This window comes from Colias eurytheme, chromosome 21 (assembly GCF_061535395.1).
Source record: "Colias eurytheme isolate Ceu_HAF_F1 chromosome 21, ilColEury1 Martin Lab GWU primary, whole genome shotgun sequence".
NCBI classification, from domain to species: Eukaryota; Metazoa; Arthropoda; class Insecta; order Lepidoptera; family Pieridae; genus Colias; species Colias eurytheme.
In genome coordinates this window covers 10,235,523-10,258,309 of record NC_143000.1, presented here as the reverse complement: position 1 = coordinate 10,258,309, position 22,787 = coordinate 10,235,523, and the positions used below count along the sequence as shown (strand labels likewise).

At 34.2% G+C, this 22,787-nt stretch overlaps 2 protein-coding genes across 3 annotated transcripts in view; one reads left to right on the top strand and one right to left on the bottom strand.

The window, feature by feature from the left end:
• The window catches only part of LOC149899395 (uncharacterized), a 57,312-nt gene that overhangs the window by 34,111 nt on the left and 414 nt on the right, over positions 1 to 22,787 (bottom strand). The window lies entirely within an intron of this gene.
• Positions 1,974 to 22,418, top strand: PhKgamma (phosphorylase kinase gamma). Its single transcript, XM_090114773.1, has 12 exons — positions 1,974 to 2,416; positions 3,372 to 3,547; positions 4,422 to 4,554; positions 5,654 to 5,805; positions 6,885 to 6,975; positions 10,509 to 10,538; positions 11,933 to 12,039; positions 12,253 to 12,350; positions 13,398 to 13,481; positions 14,827 to 14,988; positions 15,839 to 16,019; positions 22,071 to 22,418. The coding sequence occupies exons 1-11, from the start codon at positions 2,325 to 2,327 to the stop codon at positions 15,971 to 15,973; spliced, it is 1,260 nt and encodes a 419-aa protein (XP_089970899.1). The 5' UTR covers positions 1,974 to 2,324; the 3' UTR covers positions 15,974 to 16,019; positions 22,071 to 22,418.

Below are 22,787 nucleotides of genomic sequence, written 5' to 3'. Positions count from 1 at the left end.
TTTATTATCATTTTAAATTACTAATTATTTCTTATTTTTATTTAACATTTTTAAAACATTATTATTATTGTTTCATTTATTATTAAAGAAAAGGCACCAAACCCGAATTTTTATTTTATTAACTTAATATCGAACTCGTTTTTCTGATATTCATTAACATATTTTTTTAAGTACTTAAAATTAATACAAGAAATATTCAAATGGAATAAACACTTTATTCTCTTGGCAAACAAATTTAAAATGACATATATTTTATACTTTATTCATACATTTCTCCTTAAATAACATATTGAACATAAAATTTACATAAGATACATATTTATTTACATAAATTATCGATAGCTCGGCACGCAATTGATACCTACCCATCCCTATTTGTCACACACACATGTATAATGTATCTATAGCTCATCTGCCTACGATGCGCACTGAGGAATTTGTGCAATACACTCGCTCTATACTACTGTAATATATACTCTAAGCACAGAACAGTAAAAACATATAGAAGTGCTATAATGTCATAATTAGTATGAAAACCAGTGTCGCCAAACCCACACATTTAAACCGATAGTTATACAGTACATTACAAGTAAACTATGCCTTTGATTGGACAGCTTAATTTGAGTAAAAACTGACTTAGGTTATAAATTCAGCATTTCAATATGTACCCTAACGCACCATGTTACGGTTTATTTTAGTATAACATCCCTAGGTATATTAGCTGTTTTGTTTCTCATTGCACAGAAATTCCAAATTCGAAAATATTCAGCTACTCCACAACAGAGGGCGTTAGTTTTCGATAGATATAAATTTGAAACGCAACACATAGAGATAAGGTTGAAATTTGTGTCACTCAACATTAATGACATTAACTTGATATTTATCTGATGCTATGCCCTGAGGGATGTCAGCCTTGTTATCGATAATTCACAAATAAATATTTTTTGTGTATTTTTTTTCTTTCTTTTATAGAATATGAGTATAGTCTAATGTGTCACATTTTGGAGTATGTTTATAACTACTAAGTACGTCTCTTTATATTATTATTATTAAATAAAAAACGGAATAGAATAGTATTAATCTATATATTTTACAAAATACAAACAGAAAATATGCATTATTTTAAATCTTGGAACTGCCGTAGGTTTGCTGTATCGGTGGCCTTTGTTAGACCGCTTAGAGCTGTTCGGCATCCAGTTAACTCGTCATGTTGCATTTATCCATTTCTCTTTTAAATTAGCCTCTTTGGGAAATCCATAAATAAATTGGACAAATGAAAGCTAAGGAAAAATAAAATAAAATTTAATATTTATAATGTTTGTCTTTTCTAAAGTATCGATACTGTCGATATGCGCCACAAGCATCACTAAAGCGACATTCGTTTGTTTATTGCAATAATATTCCAGAAATTCTTGTTTGCTGTTCAATCTATAATAGTACTAATTTCTTACGGATTAAGGTTCATTTTGACTAGATATTTGTATACAATTTTGACAAATTACGACAAGCGAAGTTATAACTTAAAATATAATTAAAATAAATAAAAATAAGACTTACCGATGGTATGAAATGCCTCCATTGCTGATATTATTTCCACTGCTATCATTTTTGCACTCTAATATCGAACAACACGTCCTAATTAATGAATAAATATGGAAAAAAGGTTTGACAGCTGACAACCGACTCGAATATTTTTCTGCGCATAACTGAGAGCAAGTTAGGTGATCTTACCTTACTAGTGACACGTGGGCCACGCCCACATCACACTTCTATCTACTTTACTGTTCTGTGACTCTAAGCCTGCGTATGTTATCCATTACTGATCTTAGTTTTGAATAATGTTAATTATAAAAATAATATTGCTTTTGCATTTATTCAACACAGTCCTGACATTACATGCTCTGTGGTCCTGACATAGAAGACACTAGACAGTTGACATTTTTTTGACTTTGTATTTGACACTGAGAGATTGAGACGAAATCACGAAATTATTTTTATTTCTCAAGTCTCAACTCTCAACGTTCTCAAGTAGATAATCAACATTTTGTTTTGTACGGTGCCTTTTTATGATCTATAAATGAATCTGATCAAATACATAATTTACAAATGTTAAGATACTATAACAGTTAACATTGCTCGTTGAAAAGTACGACTGAAAAAAAAATATAAGTAGGTAGTTCGAATGTAAACTTTACTATTAAGTTTACTGTCATTTTATTTTAATTTTAAATATAACCTGTCGGAGGTCTGTGTGAACTGGCTAATAGAGTGAAAATTTATCTAGTGCTTAGCGTGTAAGAATTATTAGTGATACAAAAGTGAGCATGGCGAAGGAAGAGGATGACGACAATTTGCCGGACAAAGACGCGGCAAAGGAGTTCTACGCTAAATACGAACCGAAAGAAATAATTGGACGGTACGTAATCACCTACTTATTTGTTATTTATAGTTTGTCTTAGCTAGTAGCTCGTACGTTGAGCGTATTGCGGCCAAATCGCGCTGACAAAAATCGTATTATAAGCTCAAGTCTCCCTAACACCAGCACTTAACAGACTTCGTGACCTTTGAATTATGCAAGTAGGTTAATCACTTCATAGTTGTTTCACTATATTTTTATCTGAAATAATAATTATTGATTATTTATTTATACATTCGTTAAAATGTCCTACATTATCAAATAAAAAAAAAAAATTCAAAATACTTATAGTCATTCATTGAGATAATATTAATAGGAGACGACACCGCCTACATCACTTAAGTTCCACTCAACATATGTCATGTGACGTATGTTAAGCGGTATTTTTTAATGGTTTTAAAGTGAAACGCATCAAACATGCCTTCGTGTGTGTTACGATATTGCACAAATAATACAAATAATACGGAAAAGTGCAAAGGAATAACTTTCATCGTTAAGTACCTAACTAAATAATAATTTTTAAAACTTAGTTAGAGCAAAAAAATGGCGCACAGATTTTGTTTGTGGTGTCTCCTCCATACGTAGTAATATTATCTCAATGTAGTCATTATGTTTTAAGAAGATTTATGATGTTGAGTGTTCCTTTGAGTGAAACTAAATTGATGTTTATTGATTATGATTACAGCGAGATTGTGGACTCTCGCTTACTGTCAATTAAAAATTAAAAGATTGTAAAACAGATTTACAAACAATATTTAATTCCTTTGTTAGTTTAGTAGAAAGTAAATATACCTACTTAAGCTTTGATTACAAATCTTTCATATTCAATTATCATTTATTAAATAAGTGCTCATTCCTAAAATAAGTAAACTAGTTTGATAATAGAATAACAGAACTGTTGATAAAGTTGATAATTTCCAGTTATAATACATGAAATCCATTTCCTCCTCAACAGAGGCATCAGTTCCACAGTAAGACGATGTATAGAAAAAGAGACAGGTCGGGAATATGCGGCCAAGATCATAGACCTGAGTCAGGAGTCTCAAGACGGGGTGGACACACAAACCATGAGAGATGCAACTCGGCAAGAGATCAGCATCCTGAGGATGGTCGCAGGGCATCCCTATATTAGTGAGTGAGTTGTTAACAGTATAGCATGTGTTTAGTTAACTCTTTTGTTAATATTGTAATCCGCATGCTTTTCAAAACTTATAATTCCTCAATGTACAAAGCGCACAATAGTAATTATATTAGAAGCAAATGTGATGAACAACCAAACAATTTTGATAGTTTATTTTGTTTAATAATTCATAAGTTTTTTGCTGCAATGACGTACATAGTACCTTGCTATAAAGTAGAATTTAACTATATGAAATTGAAATGTGGAACAAGTTAAACAATACTGGTACTATGTATTAAATCCCAATGGGTTTATAGGAACTCAACTATTGATAAAACAAGATAAATTATTATAAATACAAAAACCTGACTGCAAAATTTACAATTAAGTAATTACATTTTGCATCACAAAATTTCATCATGTAAAAGGAATGTAAGGAATGAATTCGAAAATGTACAATATATGGAGTTTAATCATAAAAAGTAATAAAAATATATACAGCTTTGACATTTGAACCAAATAAATTTGATTTCAATGCGCAGATAAGTAACATAATTCAGATTTTTAAATAAACAACAATATAAAATATCAATACTTATTTGACCGCAAGAAAATCCTAATCTAAATTGATTGCTTCCTATTTTGAAGGTCTATTGAAAATATAAAAAATGATTGATATGGAAAGGGTAAATGGTTATTATTGGAAATACTTATATAAAATTGTTAATAAAGTATGTAACTATGCAATCCTTTAAATTGATCACCGCAAACTTGTGACTGACAAAGTATGTGAAAGAAAAATAAAGAAGTACATGAAATGGGCGAATACATACCCTACAAAGGCTAAATTCAAATAGAAGTAACAAATAAACCAATTGTTTCCAGTTGAGCTGCAAGACGTGTTTGAATCGGAGACATTCATATTCCTGGTGTTTGAGCTGTGCAAGAATGGGGAGCTGTTTGACTACCTCACGTCTGTGGTCACGCTCTCGGAGAAGAAGACGCGATACATCATGAGGTCAGAGCTCGTGTTTATTCATAACAGCTTATGTTACTTATAGTAATAAAACTATAGTGTATTGTTTGTACAAATTTGGGTTGAGGGTTATTTTTAATGCAATAAATATTAAAATAATATTAAATTGTAAATAAATATAATAATATGTGCACATCATGAAGATTACACTTATTGAGAAATAAATAGAATATTTCAAATCAATTAATAAATATTTTACACTCCTACAGCCTATCCAAAAATGCTGATTAATTTCCTCTACAATGATTTGAAACAAATTGCTTACATTTTTGTTATCAAATACAATTATATAACCGAAAGTCGTTAGTATTTAATATTTATCTTGCAGCCGCGTTGACCAAAATTAATGACGTCATTCGTCAAGTCATATCGCTCTAGTTTATATTTAGGATCTATTTATAGCGTAAAAGCGACTATTGGCGACTTTATTGTCCATTCAACAACTTGCATATGAGTGTTGAGTGGTGCATACATGTTTTGATAGATTATGAACAATCTAAGACGTTTTTCATAATTTCATATTGAGTTCATTTGCACCTGAAATCGATACATATATCGCTACAATTATGAATTTTCTAGTGAACCTTGTTTACGCATTATTTAGCCCATTTTGTCATGACAATCACAATATTTGAAGAATTAAAAACGATTTTGAAATAAACTTGGGTGGTATTGAAAATTATTAAATTATAAACCTCGTAGATATTAAAAAAAAAATAAAGTTACTTTATTGGACATAAAATATATTGAGGCGAGATGCTTTGTTTTTAGTCTTAAACAATATCAAAATTCACCTGCTGCTACTATTATTATTTCTGGGTTAAATAAGCTTCATTATAAAGCATCGTAAGCAATGAAAAGTAAAAAGTAGATACGTTATTGGTACTCCACGTTGGACTGTCATGTCGAAATGTGGCTAATTAGACACATTTTAATTCAGTTGTCTCTTTTTCGCTCACTATAGTCGAATCATGCCGTTTCACTTTAACGTCTAATCGTGTGTGCGTTAGTTTGCCGTTTTTGAACATTGAATGTTGTGATGGTAACCTACCTACATCTTTTACTTGTAATATAATTGCAGACAAGTGCTGGAGGGCGTGCGGCACGTGCACAGCAAGCGTATCGTGCACCGCGACCTGAAGCCGGAGAACATCCTGCTGGACGACCAGCTCAACGTCAAGATCACTGACTTCGGGTTTGCCAAGCTGCTCGCTGATGGGGAGAAGCTCTTCGGTGAGTGGTATCCTCTCTAGTGACACGATAATGAGTAATCCTCGAAAGTCAGTAATTCAATAAGTGATAAATGAAGATTTTCTAAGTCCAGTCGTTTTTAACACACATAATATAATAGCTTCACATGAATGTTTATACAAAATTATTCCTTTGGGCTTGATATTGACAATTTTTAAATGGGCGAATTTAATTCAAACTTCGTACACTTTTCAAGGATCAGTGACAAAACAATAATTTCATATTATTAAAGCGTATTGCGTAAAGATAGTATTGCAGATGAATGCTATCGATTCCTAGTAAATATTAAAATTCAGGCGGTAGGTCTTTCGCTAAATTTAACCTACATTCACGGCATATCGATTCGACAGTGATATGTGGTGGATGTGCGGAAGGTATTTGTCTCACAAAAAAAAATGTATCAGAGCTCTGTGCGGTTTGAACCAAAGAGACAGTTGTAGACCTCTGTTTAGTAAATTACGGATCCTAACTTTAACTTGCATGTACATAAGAGAAGTATATTTATTTGTAAAATATCACCCGGAATACTTTAAGAAGAAAGGAGAAGTAAATTCGCATATGTTGACAAGATACCAAAACAAATTACATTTCCCAACGTGTAGAATCAACAAAGCTAAAAACAGTGTAATATTTATGGCTATTAAAATATATAATAAAATACCGGACAATTTCAAGGAACTACCAGTAAATCTTTTCAAAAATAAACTGACGAACTGGTTAATGGTAAATCAATTTTATGACATTGAAGAATTTATGACTTTGAAGTAGTGTAAACTGAATTGTGTGTGTTATGTGTGTGATATATTTGTGTGATATAATCGTGTAAATCGTACATAGTGCGTTCGCGTAATTGTGAAAATTGAATTGTGTGTACATTTCAATAATTAGACTTAGACTAATCAACTTTCTTTTTCAATATTTGCACACCCAATCAATGGGTAGAATGTATTAGCCACATAATATTGTAATTAAAACATATCTATGATTTGTAACTACATTCTTGCAAATAAATATAATTTGAATTTGAATTGGACATAAACCCAGTGCATGTGGTGTTCCAGAGCTGTGCGGCACGCCGGGCTACCTGGCGCCGGAGACGCTGAAGGCCAACATGTTCGAGGACGCGCCCGGATACGGACACGAGGTCGATATGTGAGTGCATGCTTTATTGCAATTTGTCGAGTCTTGTGAAATAAAATAAACCGTTATCACACTCCGGACACTCGATACAAAATTACCGTTTTGACAGTCACACTGTAGAGACTGCAAATGTGTGTGTTAACGCTTTATGGTTGGCACATTTGTTTTTGTATTTTTCTGATGAAATACATCCGTAAACAGCATTGTGCTGTCTAACCATTTTCTACGAAAAACGATAATCACAAATCCAAAATAATAAATTACTTTAAGTCAATTTGATTAATGTTGTCAATCTTCGTTGCGTATCGTCCTTGCAGAAAAATGCGGACCATTTATAGCCTGATCGTGCGGGGTGAGGTAAGTGTTTAATTTTGGCGGGAGGCGGAGAGTGTCCGTTCTGTAGCGTTTAGCTACTATTATGTATTCTGTGCCGTTATTTAAATGTTTAAAGGGTTTCTACTCAAATCTATTTTCCAAATGACATTTGGCACATAAACGTTACACTATTGTTTGCATTTACCGGACTCCTGACTCAGAAGTGAACTTTTTCCTTGACCAATTAAATTTACTATTACATAAATTATGTGAAAAATATTATAAGAAAAAAATTATTATTACAGGTGACTTCAATATTGATCTACTCAAACAAAATAAACATTCGGATGAGTTTAAAGACTTAGCCAAAACGTATAATCTTAAATTTCACATCGACGGTCCAACTCGTGGTCAATCATGTTTGGATCAAATATTAAGCAATATAGATAGAGTCAGAGCGGAATTATTACGTTTACACCTCTCAGACCATGACACAGCACAACTTATAACATTCAAAATATCTGATATTAAACCCAAACCTAATAAAAATGCTGTAATAATTTACAAAAGAGATTACAGTGAAGAGAACATTATTAAACTTAAAAGTTATCTCCAAGATTTAACATTTTTTGATATATTTCAGGAACGTGGGAATTTTGAAGTGGCATTCAAAAACTTCTATGACACATTTTGCCTCTTCTATAAATTATGTTTTCCGTTGATCAAAATTAAATTAAGAAATAGCAGCAATAAATGGATAACAAAGGGATTAAAAGTTAGTTGCAATACTAAACGAAATTTAAGGTATCGTTATTACCAAATAAAATCGCATCAAAATAAATCTATTTATTTAAAATACTCGAAAATTTTGCGTAGTTGTATATATAAGGCACAAAAAAATTGTAATATTAATTATTTGAATAAAAGTAAAAATAAGTGTAAATCAACTTGGCAAATAATAAAACGCGAGCTAAACTCTCAGAACAGATATACCGAAATTGATTCACTTACACTAAACACTCAAACAATCACAGACCCATCTCAAATAGCTAATTCTTTCAATGAATACTTCAATAATATTGGTAGCGTTAATCCAAATCAAAACTTTCATAATCAAATCAGTATTACTAATAACCCCTCTTCTATGTACCTGAGACCTATGTCTGAAACGGAAGTTTATACACAAATTATGTCATTAAATAATACCACCGCAGAGGGATATGACGAGGTGTGTACCAAAGTTATTAAACAATGTCAATCAGAATTGGTACCCGTACTGACACATTTAATTAATTTGTCCTTTTCTTGTGGTTCTTTTCCTGAAGAACTAAAAATATCTATTATTACCCCCTTGTTTAAGAAAGGAGATAAAAATAACATAGAAAACTATAGACCCATTACTCTTATACCTATCATATCCAAAATTTTTGAGAAATGTATGTCTTTGCGTTTGAGTGAGTTCAGTGATAAGTTCCATATAATTAAAGATGAACAATTCGCCTTTCAAAAAAACAAATCTACCAATGATGCAATTTATTCCTTAACAAATTCAATTCTTCAAAACATCGACGCAAAAATATTGACTACTGTATTATACTTTGACATGTCAAAAGCGTTCGATAGAGTGTCTCATGAATTACTATTAAAAAAATTAGAAGCATATGGGATTCGGGGGATTGTGTTAGATTGGTTCCGATCATATCTAAAAAATAGAAAACAAAGTGTTATTATTACTCGGACTAATAATACTAATGAGAAAGAAACATACCAATCAGAATATATATCTAACCAGTGTGGTGTACCTCAAGGGAGTGTCCTGGGGCCTATTTTATTTTTGTTTTATATTAATGACATTATAGACATAACAAATCGTAAAATAATTCTATACGCGGATGACATATCGATAATTTTTGAATCTGACATAAAAATCTTTGACATTATGAATTTTAACAACGACATTATAAATAATTTGGACAAAATGATAAAATGGCTTAGCACAAATAATCTTAAAATCAATCTTACTAAATCTAACTACATGACATTTTCAAATCCTCTGCGCAATAATTTAAAAATAGAATATGATGATGTAATAATGGAAGAAAAAAGTGAAACTTCATTTTTAGGTATTGTTTTAGACAATGAACTTAAATGGTCATCACACATTAATAAGGTCTGTAGTAAAGTGAATAAATTTGTATATGCCCTGAGGCGCCTACGAAAAATTACGGATTTAAGAACCACTCTATCGACTTATCACGCTCATGTAATATCTATCTTGAGATACGGTCTTATAATCTGGGGTAATGGCGTAAACATCAGAAAAGCGTTCATCTCCCAAAAAAAATGTATACGCGCGATTTGTGGCGTAGGTCCGTACGAATCGTGTAAACCGCTATTTATTAAACTCAAGTTGTTAACTTTGCCGTGCTTATATATCTACGAAATTTGTATTTTTGTAAAAAGACATAAGTATCTTTTTAGCACGGCCCAAGACATATACAGCCACGACCACCGTCATCCAAATCGACTTGTCTATAATAAAACACCCAGGACCACTTTATATACCAAAAATTGTCATGCTATGTGTATTCGTATATTTAATAAACTTCCGGAATCTATAAAAATGTTAAATATCGGTCCTTTTAAGACAAAACTGTATGAGTGGCTAAATAATAACAATTTTTATAATGTATCGGATTATTTAAATTTGTGACATTGAATTTTTTATCTTGACTAATGAATATAATATATAATATGTACCTTTTATGTAAGACAATGAAATAAATAAAATAATGTACTTTTTATATAAATTAATGTTGCGGAGCTGATAATATAATTTGCACGCCATTCATGGCTAATGTGTTGATTCGACCTATAATGTAATTTGTTATCTTTGTACACACATTATGCAAATAAAGAGATTTATTTATTCTTTTCACTATTCTTGGTTGAATTGCACAGTACACACCCTTCTAACACTAATTTGTCGCGACGTAACATATTCTGCAACCTCATTGGACGGTCTGAAGTCAGGCGCGAATCGGTCATGCATAGCGATGGCAACTTCAGCACGTTCATTAAGTTTTGCAATCACTCTATCTATACTAATTACTTGCAATAAAATAAATACATTAATAGTGGTAAGTTGCGTAAACTATTTAAAATTGTCAAGAAAAAAATATAATTATCTACTTACATTGTAAATAAGTAATTGAAAAATTCCTTTTCAGATGGGCGTGCGGCGTCATCATGTTCACTTTGTAAGTATATTTAAATATATTTTTACTGAATCTTGTATATAGTTTTGTTTTTAAACAATTTAAGCATCGTTCATTTAGAAATAAATATACATAGGAATTTCTTAAAATGAAAACTTTTACTGCTTATATATACTGTTCCGTGTAATAATTACAAAGATTTAAATGAGAATTTCAATAAATTCAGTTCAGTAGTAAAAAGAAATGTCGACATAAAAGCTACCGTCAAATGTGGCTACTTGACCTTTACTTGGCAACTTGACCACACCTTCCGTTTAACAACAAAATATCAAATTTTGTAGAATTGAAAGCAAATTGACCTAACGTATCGATGTTGGTAGGTTTTTAAAATATTAATTGGCAACATATTTTAATTTTAAAGCGGTAACGCTGTTGGTTCTCGCAATATAACGTATCGAAGTGTGACTGTGACTAAGGATCTTTTGCCGGTGTCAGTATTATTATGTTTGTAGAGCTTAAACTGCACATCTCAGGTGAGTACAGTTTTGATATGTTGTGTAATAAACAGTAGAGATTGATTTTACAGTGGGAACTATCCAACTTTAGGCTCATCTGTCGAAATATTTGCTTGGGCATTGATGCCTCAGGTTAGGTCAAGTTGCCATTGACGGCTGCGTGGCAACTTGACCTACGCCAAGGGTTGACACAAAAAATAACGTGACTGCATTTTTTCCTTTTTTTATCTGTTTCGAGTTTTGCATAGTAAAATCAATAAATTTGCTGTAAATTTCGGACAATCCAGATACTTATACTCTCTTTGATGACAACGATTTAGCATATTTCTAATGAAAAATAAATGTTTCCTTACCTATTAATAAATACCTATAAGTATTAAGTAATATACATATACATATGTATTAAATTTAGTTTAATAAATAAATAGTTCATTAAAATTTGTGTCTTGTTTGTGACAACCCTATCCGACATGTAATGCTTTGTATGAAATCATTACAAATCCCGTGGCAACTTGACCAGGTAGCCAGAGCCTAACAGTTTATTGTAAAACTTCGGGCTGCAATATTTAAAAAGTCGAAGAATTAAAAAGTAATAGCAACTTAGCCTAAAACAAGAATGTTAAGCATCTACCTATGAAAACTGATGTGCAAGGTCAAGATACCACATCAGTGTCAACTTGACCTGTATTACGTTTATTTGTAAATAATGTATGATTCAATATATTTTAAAGAAATACCTAGTAAAAGTGAATGATGAAATCATTCATGACATGAACAAATCATAAAATGTTAATACAAGTTTAATATAAATAAGTTAGCTAAGAAAAAGTAAAAAAATGTGGTCAAGTAGCCACATTTGACCGGTACTTCGTGCGTGTCGCAAGTACCAGGCGATCAGAACTAACGTGCAGGTGGTTGCAGGCTGGTGGGCTGCCCGCCGTTCTGGCACCGCAAGCAGATGGTGATGCTGCGAAACATCATGGAGGGCCGCTACTCCTTCACCAGCCCCGAGTGGGCCGACATCTCGGGTGAGAATCGAAAAAAGTAGCTTAAAACACTTCATGCAAAATGGCAAATTCTATATGAAGTCAATATGTGTATTTAATGACGCGCATACCTTCGATACCAATAAATTATTAAATTGCACGATTTGAACCTAATACAAACCGTTTATCGGTGTGGTATTCAGTACTGTTTTTCCAATAAAATATTTTCCATCATCAACACGTTACATCCAACAGAGGACCCCAAAGATCTCATTCGCAAGTGCCTAGTGGTGGAGCCGGAGGAGCGGATCGGCATAGAGGACGCACTTGCTCACCCGTTCTTCAACGCGAAGGTATACCGCCGCGCCAATCCTGAGCGCCTAGTACTTTAATTATCAATTAAAAGCTTTTTTTTTTAATTTGAGCAAATCTAAAAATATTGTTCTGTTTGAATTGGCTATAATTGTTAGGGCTGTTACACTATGTCCACAAAATTAATATTTCCTTATTTTTAATAGTTGCTCCTGCTAAATTATTGTCTATTATGTTAGTTATCAGTGTTGAAAATATAGAAAATTGGTTTTAACCCATTGAGCCCCAAGCGGCCCGATCGGTCCACGACACAATAGATTTTCTATTGTGTTCCGGGGCCTGAGTTATTAAATATAAATTAATCACAAAAGTCCATTACTTAATCTACTAGATTTCCCACAACTAGCTAAAGATATGTAAAAATATGTTAACAGTTAAAGTGTAGTTTACATGTTGCTAAACTAACATATTTGTTATAAAAATATTATTATTTGGGACTACACAAGGACATTGTGAAACAGGCACTTAATAAATACGATAGCATGGCTATATTTTCTTCTATTTAAAATGTTATACGAAGACAAAATGCTCAACATGCACCGATACAGTGTATGGGCACAGTACGCTTGGAAAGCACCGTATATAGTTTATTTTTATTCGATCGATATGTGCGTGTTGCAGGTTCGATAATAATTATTATTAATAGTCCTCTTTTCTCAATTTTATTTGATTGCTGTATTTTAATGAATTGAAAAATATTATATAAATGATTCTAATAGACTTTTAACAATAGTTTGGATAGGAAGTCTTCCTGTTCAATATCGATAGTAATGAAATTTTTACTTTTCGCAAATTAACTTTATAAAACGAATCGTGAGTTAGTACGTTTCGAGACAAATTTTATTAAATTAGTTCGATCCATAAGTGATATTATATTCTAACTCAAAGCTGGAGGGTATTTTATATATTCCCATTTAACATACCCGGTACTAGTTCGATTTAATACTGTAACTCAAAGTGCGAAAGTCGCAATTGGCCTGCAACACGCACCCCCACTGGGTCGCATGTCTGACCGTGTGTTGTCTCAGCTGTGGGACCAGGACGTGACGCCGCTCAAGAAGACCTACTCCAGCGCCAGCCGCCGGATGTCCCGTATCGACCAGATCGCCATGGTAACTATGCGCTATGCTTGGCATGACACGGAATGTGCACGATGAAATACACACTGACACGTAAAACTACGCACACACACGTTGAACGACGCACTCACACGTAAAACTACGCACTCACACGTAAAACTACGCACTCACACGTAAAACTACGCACTCACACGTTAAACGATGCACTCACATGTTAAACTGCCCACTCACACATAAAACTACTCATACTCTAATACATACAAGTCTTTTGAAACGCTAAAATATAAAACAACACATACTCACAATTACACGATTAATGCGTAGTTCACAACGTTAATGCAATATGTGGTGATGGATGGGTTGATTAAATGCACTGAAATTTATTTGTAGATTGCAAAGCTCTTTTGTTAGTGCATATAGGCTTTGTAAGAATAGAACTAAAGAACGACACTTATTCAAAAAAAAAAAAAAAACATTCATTTATTAATGCTGTTATAACTTAGCAATTTAATAATTCGTCGCGAAAATAATTTGGAAGCTGGGTAAATTGAATAAAACTTAATTATAACGTGAAACTGGGAACGCTACACTAAACTCTGACACTATTACAGTTGCACGTTTGCATGTTTTACACTAATTTACTAGAATAGTTTAGTATATAGATTGGTATGTGTTAGATAGTATCTGTTTTGCCATAAGTAATGTCCTTTAAAAAAAAAGTAAATGTTATTTCAATTGTATGTATGTTGTATTGTTTATAAAATATTTTTTCTCCAATATTTTTTATTTATTTGTGTTACAAATGGTTTGGTGGTTACCACTTTGCATAAATTGACGATACTTACATATTATTGTGATATTATTCATTCATAATGCACCCATAATGCATTGAGTCCTTGTTTTTAAGATGACCCATTTTCATTACTCAGATTTTTTCAGTTTCGCAACAAAAAATTGTCATAAATATTATTTAGTTTTAAAAATGTTGTTTTTCAAAGCAACTACATCTAGTATAGGAACGACTGACTGACTGACAATCATCATTTTAAATCGTGGGTTGGGGGTAGAGGTTCTATAATATAGAACCTCTACCCCCGACCCACAAATCCATATAGAATCTATATGGATTTAAAAAAAAAAGCGGACTCGTATATTATTTAGTTGTTATCATTATCAATACTTATGGCCGGTTTCACTGTTAATTTATTGCATCGTATACGAATGTATTTGAAAAAGTGTTAAAACGCTATAAGTTATACCGTTTTGACACTTTTTCAAATACATTCGTCATTTCAACTGCCGATTTAGCAGTCGTGAAGCCGGTCATGGGTATTTTTCTAAGTGTAGATGTTATTATAACGTGCGTGTGCGTGTGCAGGCGCTGAAGGCGGGCGGGTGGAGCGCGCGCGCGCGGCTGCGCGTGGCGCTGTGCGCGGTGCGCGCCGCCGTGCGCCTGCGCCGCCTGCCGCACGCCGCTGCTACCGCGTTGCCGCTGCACGACGCGCTACAAGACCCCTACACGCTGCGCGTGCTGCGGAAGGTAACCCCCCACCACCACACACAACACCACCAACACACAACACCACCACACACAACACCACCACACACAACACCACCAACACACAACACCACCAACACACAACACCACCACACACAACACCACCAACACACAACACCACCAACACACAACACCACCACACACAACACCACCACACACAACACCACCAACACACAACACCACCAACACACAACACCACCACACACAACACCACCAACACACAACACCACCAACACACAACACCACCACACACAACACCACCAACACACAACACCACCAACACACAACACCACCACACACAACACCACCACACACAACACCACCAACACACAACACCACCAACACAACACCACCAACACACAACACCACCAACACACAACACCACCAACACACAACACACTATACTATCTAATTCTATACTCATATCATAAAGGTAACAAATTTGTTTGGTTGAACGCACTGGGCGTGTAAAATTCTTAAATTGCTGGTCTGATTTTATCGAGGAAAGCTAACATAACTCGAAAGACCAATAGCTAAATGATAAGTAGATAAACAAAAAAATAAATTAAAACTCACACTTTACTGACATTAAATTGCGACATTATGTCAGACAGTGCCAGACGGAGTAAAATCGAGCCTCACATTCTATTAACTATTTATTTCTTGTGTATGTAATTGTAATCATTATCGTATTTTTCCGTCTCCGCATTTTCGTCAAATTCTGTTACGAAACCTACATACCACATGACGTAACTCGACATTATATGATTATTAATGTACCTCCGAGACAAATGTACCATTTAATATGTAATTTAAACATATGGTTGTGCAGGTGATAGACGGTTGCGCGTTCCGCGTGTACGGGCACTGGGTGAAGAAGGGCGAGGGGCAGAACCGCGCGGCGCTGTTCGAGAACACGCCCAAGACGGAGCTGAAGAGCCTGTACGTGAGCAACCTGAGCCGGTAGGCCGCCGTGCTGCACCGCCGCCAAGCGCTGCGACCCTGGTACCACGGTGAGATGCATACAATAACTAACTGATTAAGTAATTATTACTTATTTATAAATTGTTTTTATTAATTTTAATTCAGTTTACAATATCACATAAACACAGGTATCGTTACGAATCTTTTAAAAATATTCACATTAGTGTTTGTACGGGGTTGTAGGGCCCGTACAGAGTAAATAAAAGAATTAAGTACAATAATTGCCTTTATTGCCTTAACTCTATAATATGATTTGGTTAATGAAATTGATATTTTTGGTTTAATGGCATTTTGCTTTATAATTAAATGTTAATGAGTTCACATTCGATAACCATAGAAGTCGCGCGTACTCATTAACCAAACCATATTATAGAGTTAAGGCAATAAAGGCAATTATTGTACTTAATTATTTTATTTACTCTGTACGGGCCCTACAACGCCATATAGTGTTGTTATTTCGATAGTCCGATGTCCGTGGTGATAGTCTGATGAAAAAGCCAAAATCATCAAAATCTTATTGATTATGTATATTTACAGTCAAGTATCTTTAGCATATCAGATTACGTGCTTTGGGGCGGCTTTAAAATATCTCATTTAACCCGATAGAGTTAAACTACCGAACTATGATGTTCAATAAAATTATACTTTGATTCCATCAAGATAAAATTTTATTATAAATTTGTCATTAAGTTAATTAAGGAACCCAAAGCAATATCATAAACATCACTACATAGTATAAAACAAAGTCGCTTTCAATGTCCCTATGTCCCTAAACTCAAAACTCAAACTCAAACATTTATTTATTCAATTAGACTTCTTAAAGAAGCACTTTTGAAACGTCATTACATATTTTAAAATTTACCACCGATTCGGAAAGCAGTATCTACGGAGAAGAACCGGCAAGAAACTCCATAGTTGCTCTTTTAAATCATGTCAGTTTTACAATTTTACAAAATACATATGTAACAACATATAAGTATTGTAATAACATGCCAAAGAACTGTCCTGTGGTTTTTACGCGACAACCCTCCATGGGTTTTTATCGTCCATATATTCCTGAATACTGTAGTACGCTCTCTGAACTAGTACATTTTTTATATAAGTTTTAAATTTAGAACTACTAAACTCTTTAATATTATGAGGAATTCTATTGTAAAAGCGTATACCTTGACCCATAAATGAATTTTTAACTTTAGCTAATCGGAAAAATGGCATTTCAATTCTATTTCTGTTCCTTGTGCCATAACAGTGTCTATCTCCTACTCTTGTGTGTAAGTCGACGTTTTTGTGTACATGCAAAATATTATTAAATATATACTGTGATGGTACAGTAAGGATACCAGTATTCTTAAAGAGATCTCTTAGTGAGTCCCGAGCACGTAAATTATATATAGAACGAATGGCTCTTTTCTGTAAGATAAATATAGTTTCTATATCTGCTGCCCTGCCCCATAGTAGAATTCCATAGGACATAATACTATGAAAGTAGCTGAAATAAACCAATCTAGCTGTATCTTCATCGGTGAGATGCCTTACCTTTCGGACTGCATATGCTGCTGAACTGAGCTTACCTGCAGCGGTGTTGACATGGGCTCCCCACTGTAGTTTCTCGTCCAATGTTAACCCAAGAAATACAGTCGATTCTGTAGGGTGTAATACCTCCCCGTTCAAGGTAATATTTCTGCTTAACTTTTTAACGTTTGGTAGTAAAAATTCAACACAAGTTGTTTTTTTGGCATTTAATAATAAATTATTAGCAGTAAACCAGTCGGATATGTGTAAAAGAGCACTGTTCACTTCGTCAACATTTGGGTCATGCCTATCCACATTAAATATTAATGAGGTATCATCTGCAAACAGAACTATTTCACACCTATCCTGTAAATAATAAGGTAGATCATTGATATATACCAAGAACAAGAAGGGTCCTAAAATAGATCCCTGTGGAACACCAATGTTAATTGACGCACCGCTAGAACGTTCTCCATTAACAACTACAGTTTGTATCCTATCATGCAGGTATGAGGCTATGAGGTTCTGAGCTTGTCCTTTAATCCCATAGTGATTAAGTTTACGCAATAAGGTACAATGTTCAACGCAGTCAAATGCCTTGGAGAGGTCACAAAATATCCCCAAAGCATTTTTTGAGTTTTCCCATGCCTTATATATATGTGTTAGTAGTGCAACTCCAGCATCTGTGGTTGAGCGCCCCTTTGTGAAACCAAACTGTTTGGTGTGCAGCAAATTATTAGATGCAAAGTGACTAGTCAATTGGTTTAATATTAACTTTTCGAATACCTTACTTAATGTTGGTAAAATCGAGATAGGTCTATAGTTGTTACAGTCTTCTTGATCGCCTTTCTTAAATAGAGGTATAACTTTACTAAGCTTTAATAAATTAGGAAATGTACCATAGTCACAACACTTATTAAATATAAAAGCTAAATTGTTCGCAATATTTTCTATTATATTATTAACTAAATTTACGGACATTCCCCAAAGATCACAAGTATTTTTTAAATTTAGTGTCTTAAAGGCTGTAACAATATCATTAGCAGTTACGTGTCGCAATTCAAATAATGTGCTGCACCCCGCAACATGGTCCCTCAAAAAGGTCTCTGCAAGTGCTGAAGACGAATTTAAATTATTAGTAATGCTAGCAGGGACACTACTAAAGAAATCTTCAAATGCAAGCGCAACATCAGCATTTTTGTCAATAACCATGCCATTATTAACAAGTTTTATGGTATTACTTGATTTGCTTTTACCCATTTCACCATTAATAATAGACTATATCCCTATGTCCTTTTGTACGCTTAAATCTTTGAAACTACGCAACGGATTTTGATGCGGTTTTTTTTAATAGATAGAGTGATTCAAGAGGAAGGTTTATATGTATAACAACATCCATTAAATAGTGGAGAAGTACTGTTATTTTTGAGGTTTCTAATGTGATGTCGTAAATAATTATATTTTTTCCGCTTACATTGCAAACGCAGGCTGAACCCTACGAGTTTTATTAAAATAATGTACTAAGTATTATACACATTGAAAAGGTCTACAGAAAAGTCCGCGATGGTATATGTCTATCGCTTATGGATAACCCACAATAACTTTTTTTTGTCATTTACTTTTTACGACAAATAATGGCTAATTTTCGAAGCGATTTTAACAAATACAGCATTAATCCTTAACCAATTAAATACCTTGAATATATTGTTCATTTAATATAGATCTATATGGCCCTTTACACCGTATGATTTACGTGAATATTTTCGAAGATATTACAGATTTAAAAATTGCGGGACGTAGCGTTTGCGGCGGTACCGGCCGGCCGCCCGGCTATATATTTTATACCCGTGCGAAGCGGGCCGCTATGTTTTTAATTTTTATATACAACGTTCATAGTTTTTCTGTAGTGTATTAATTAATATCAGCATTGCACCCGTGCGAAGCCGGGGCCGGTCGCTAGTTAAGACGATATCAAGGGCGTCGCCAGCCGATGGCGCAGGGGGGGGCAAGTTGGCTTTACCTACAGCTACAATTCATACTTTTCTCATTCTCTATGAATGAGAAAAGTAGGTATGAATTGTAGGTAAAGTCGACAGCCCATGAAGCTTTCCACTTGTACTACGAGCCTTACATCTACAGCGATTGTAATAACAACAGTATCTTAGTACTATATTTTTTTTTTTTTTTTTTTTTTTTATATTAGAGTGGGCAAACGGGCTTGTGGAGCGCCTGATCGTAAGCGAGTCCACCGCCCATATTCATCTACAGGGGTTTCTGTAGTTGCGTTGCCGACTTTTTGAGATGGAGGTACACTCTCTTCTTGAAGACACTCAAGTTGTAGACATTAGGAAATGTCGCTGCGGGGAGGCTATTCCATAATTTGGTAGTGCGTGGTAAAAAGTTATGAGAAAAACGCACTGTACTCGTACGCCAAAGATCTAAGTGGTGAGCATGAAACTTTGCCTTGTGTCGGGCAGAACGATGGTGGAATTCTGCGGCAGGTATCAGTTCAAACAACTCGTCAGAACACTCTCCATTGTACAGACGATAGAATACGCATAAAGATGCGACGTCTCGTCGTAAAGCAAGTGAATCCAGCCGATCAGTAAGTGCCCGGTTGCCGATAACTCTGACGGCTCTTCGTTGCACGCTATCGAGTGGAAGGAGTTGATATTGTGGGGCGCCGGCCCAGAGATGGGAGCAGTATTCCATATGAGGCCGTATTTGCGCTTTATAAAGTAACAAGAGATGGCCTGGCCTGAAATACTGCTTCGCTCTATTAAGGACGCCCATTTTTTTAGAAGCTATAGTAGCTTTGCCTTCCAAATGATAGCGGAACTGAACGTCATCAGATATATCGTATACATATAGGGTGTCCCAAGAAGTATGGATAATGGATATATAATGAAGTCAGGAGGTAGAGGACCTAGAGGGCTATCCGAATCACCCCCATGTATGTTATGCGATTTTTCGTAGTTTCGGAGTTATGACTTTTTTTTTCAATTTTTCACTTATCGCTGAGTACGATGAGATTTTTACTTATGGTGACGTCAATTAATGCGGTAGATGCTTGATTTTTTTTGTGTGCTAAGCTGAAAGATAGGCCAATTCAGTATGGTAACATTTACTATCGTTAGATCTTTGAATGGAATAAAAAACAGAATTAAATGCCAAGAAAGATAAAATTACCCAGTATGTTCACAACTTCAAGAGCCCGTAAAAAAATAAAATCACATAAAAAAGTTTTCCGTTTGGTTTTTAAAAACTTGCTCTATCCTGTATATATTCTGTGACAGTACAGAGTCCAATGTGTAAAGCTACACGAGCACGAGCTCTTGACTATGCAATAAAAAACTTGTAAATAAGTTATAATAACATTTATTAGAAAAATAGAATAAAAAGGAGTTTGAATTTGAATAAATGTACAGCGTACAGCGTATTTTTTTTTTAATTACCAGATTTTAATATTATAGTGGTCGTTGTTTGTTTATATTAGGTTAATTAAAACATAATTTTCGGGAATTCATTGCAAACTTCTCGACAACTTTATTATTAAAATATTGTAAGTTTCCATGTATAAGTTTTCGGTGCACACTCATCATGGCCAAACCATTGAGGCGATTTTCACTCATAGTGCTTCTTAGCCAGGTTTTTAGTCTCCTGAGGCTGCTAAACGATCGCTCTACCGTACCTACACGTCGTGCATGGAAGAGCGATCAAAATTTTCAACTTTTATAGAATCTCTAGGGGGGGGCAGCTGCCCCTCCCTGCCCCCCCTTGGCGACGCCCTTGGACGATATAGTACAAAGATATTCTTGTAAAAATTTAATTACCTCAAGGTAACAAGCCCAAGTGAGGCATTGCGTCACCTCTTCATTATTTCTGTTCGCCTGATGGTTACGTGAAATTTACACTTTCGATTCTTTCGACAAATGAGGTGTATTTTTTGGTCTTGTGAGTTGATTTCAGAAAGTATTTTGTTTATCGTCATTTCACGAACGTTTTTGGTTAAATTGTATTTTAAGAATAAATATTGCGCATTTCTGGGCTCCCAATGAGTGAATTTAAAAAGTTAAAAAGGTGGATTTGCGATGCCGTATCTACCCTCCTTCCTATCTCGGTTAAATTGTATATCAAAAAGGTCGTTTCAGGACAATGTTTCCATATAGCATTAAAATAATTCCAGGTAACAATACCAAAAAAAAAATTTAAACCAGTTCTTATCATAGATATACTGCACGTATTATTAATTAAGTAAATTGCAATTCGTAATCGATATGACCGAAGATAGGTCGAATTTTATTACATAATTAAATAAATGAAATTGCGTATTCCTCTGAACGCCATCTCGTGATCAGTGCCAGAAGTTTGGTGATAGTTCTCGGGTTTTGTGAATAGATGGCGCCACTGTATTGTATTGTAGTATTGTAGTTGTTGAGAGGGCGGAGTGCGGAGGGTCCCGCTCCCGGTCGGCCACGTGCGGCCGGCCTGGGAGGACGCCTCCGTCGCCCGACTCGGCCTAAAGTCGCGCCGTAAAAGGGAAATTTATGCGATTCCTTTTGTTTCAGAGGAGTCGACGTACTAGGGCGGCAGAAGTGGGCGAGACGTGCCGCGAGGTTGGTCGGCGCGAGTCGCCAGTAGTCTGTAGTTAGTGTAACGACGCAGGCAATAAGTCATTTGTGATCTATTACGTTAGTTAGATTCTTGTATGCGTAGTATTATTCAGTTGTGATAACTGGTGTGATGTCGATTTCTGTTTTGGCACGTTTCGAGTTACTTTTCTACGATCGACCACTCGTTCGAATTATATTAGCCTATAAGTTATGTAATATATAATGTACATTATATTTATGGATGTTTAAATTTGTATTTGTTTAATGCAAAGGAATGTTATTCAATACACTATTTTAAGAATATTTTTTATTTTACTTATATCCCTTTTCATTTTTATTCCCTCATTAAAATTTATATCGTATGTATACATCTTTAATAGCATATAATAATATGTCCCAATATAATATTCTATATACATAATATACAAATAGAATTTATATTTAATTCATTTGATAAGGAAAACTTTATTGGCTATGAAGAAATTATAAAATATCACAGTAGTGTTTATTAGTAGTTAAATATGTAATTATGTATTAAGTATTTAGAATCGTAAGTATTTTACTAAGTTTAGAAGTATTTTTGTGAATAAATAATTGTATTTTCCAATTTCTTTTTCTTTGCCTAGATTTAGCATTTTTCTATGTATAGGTATGGACATAAAAAATGCAGTT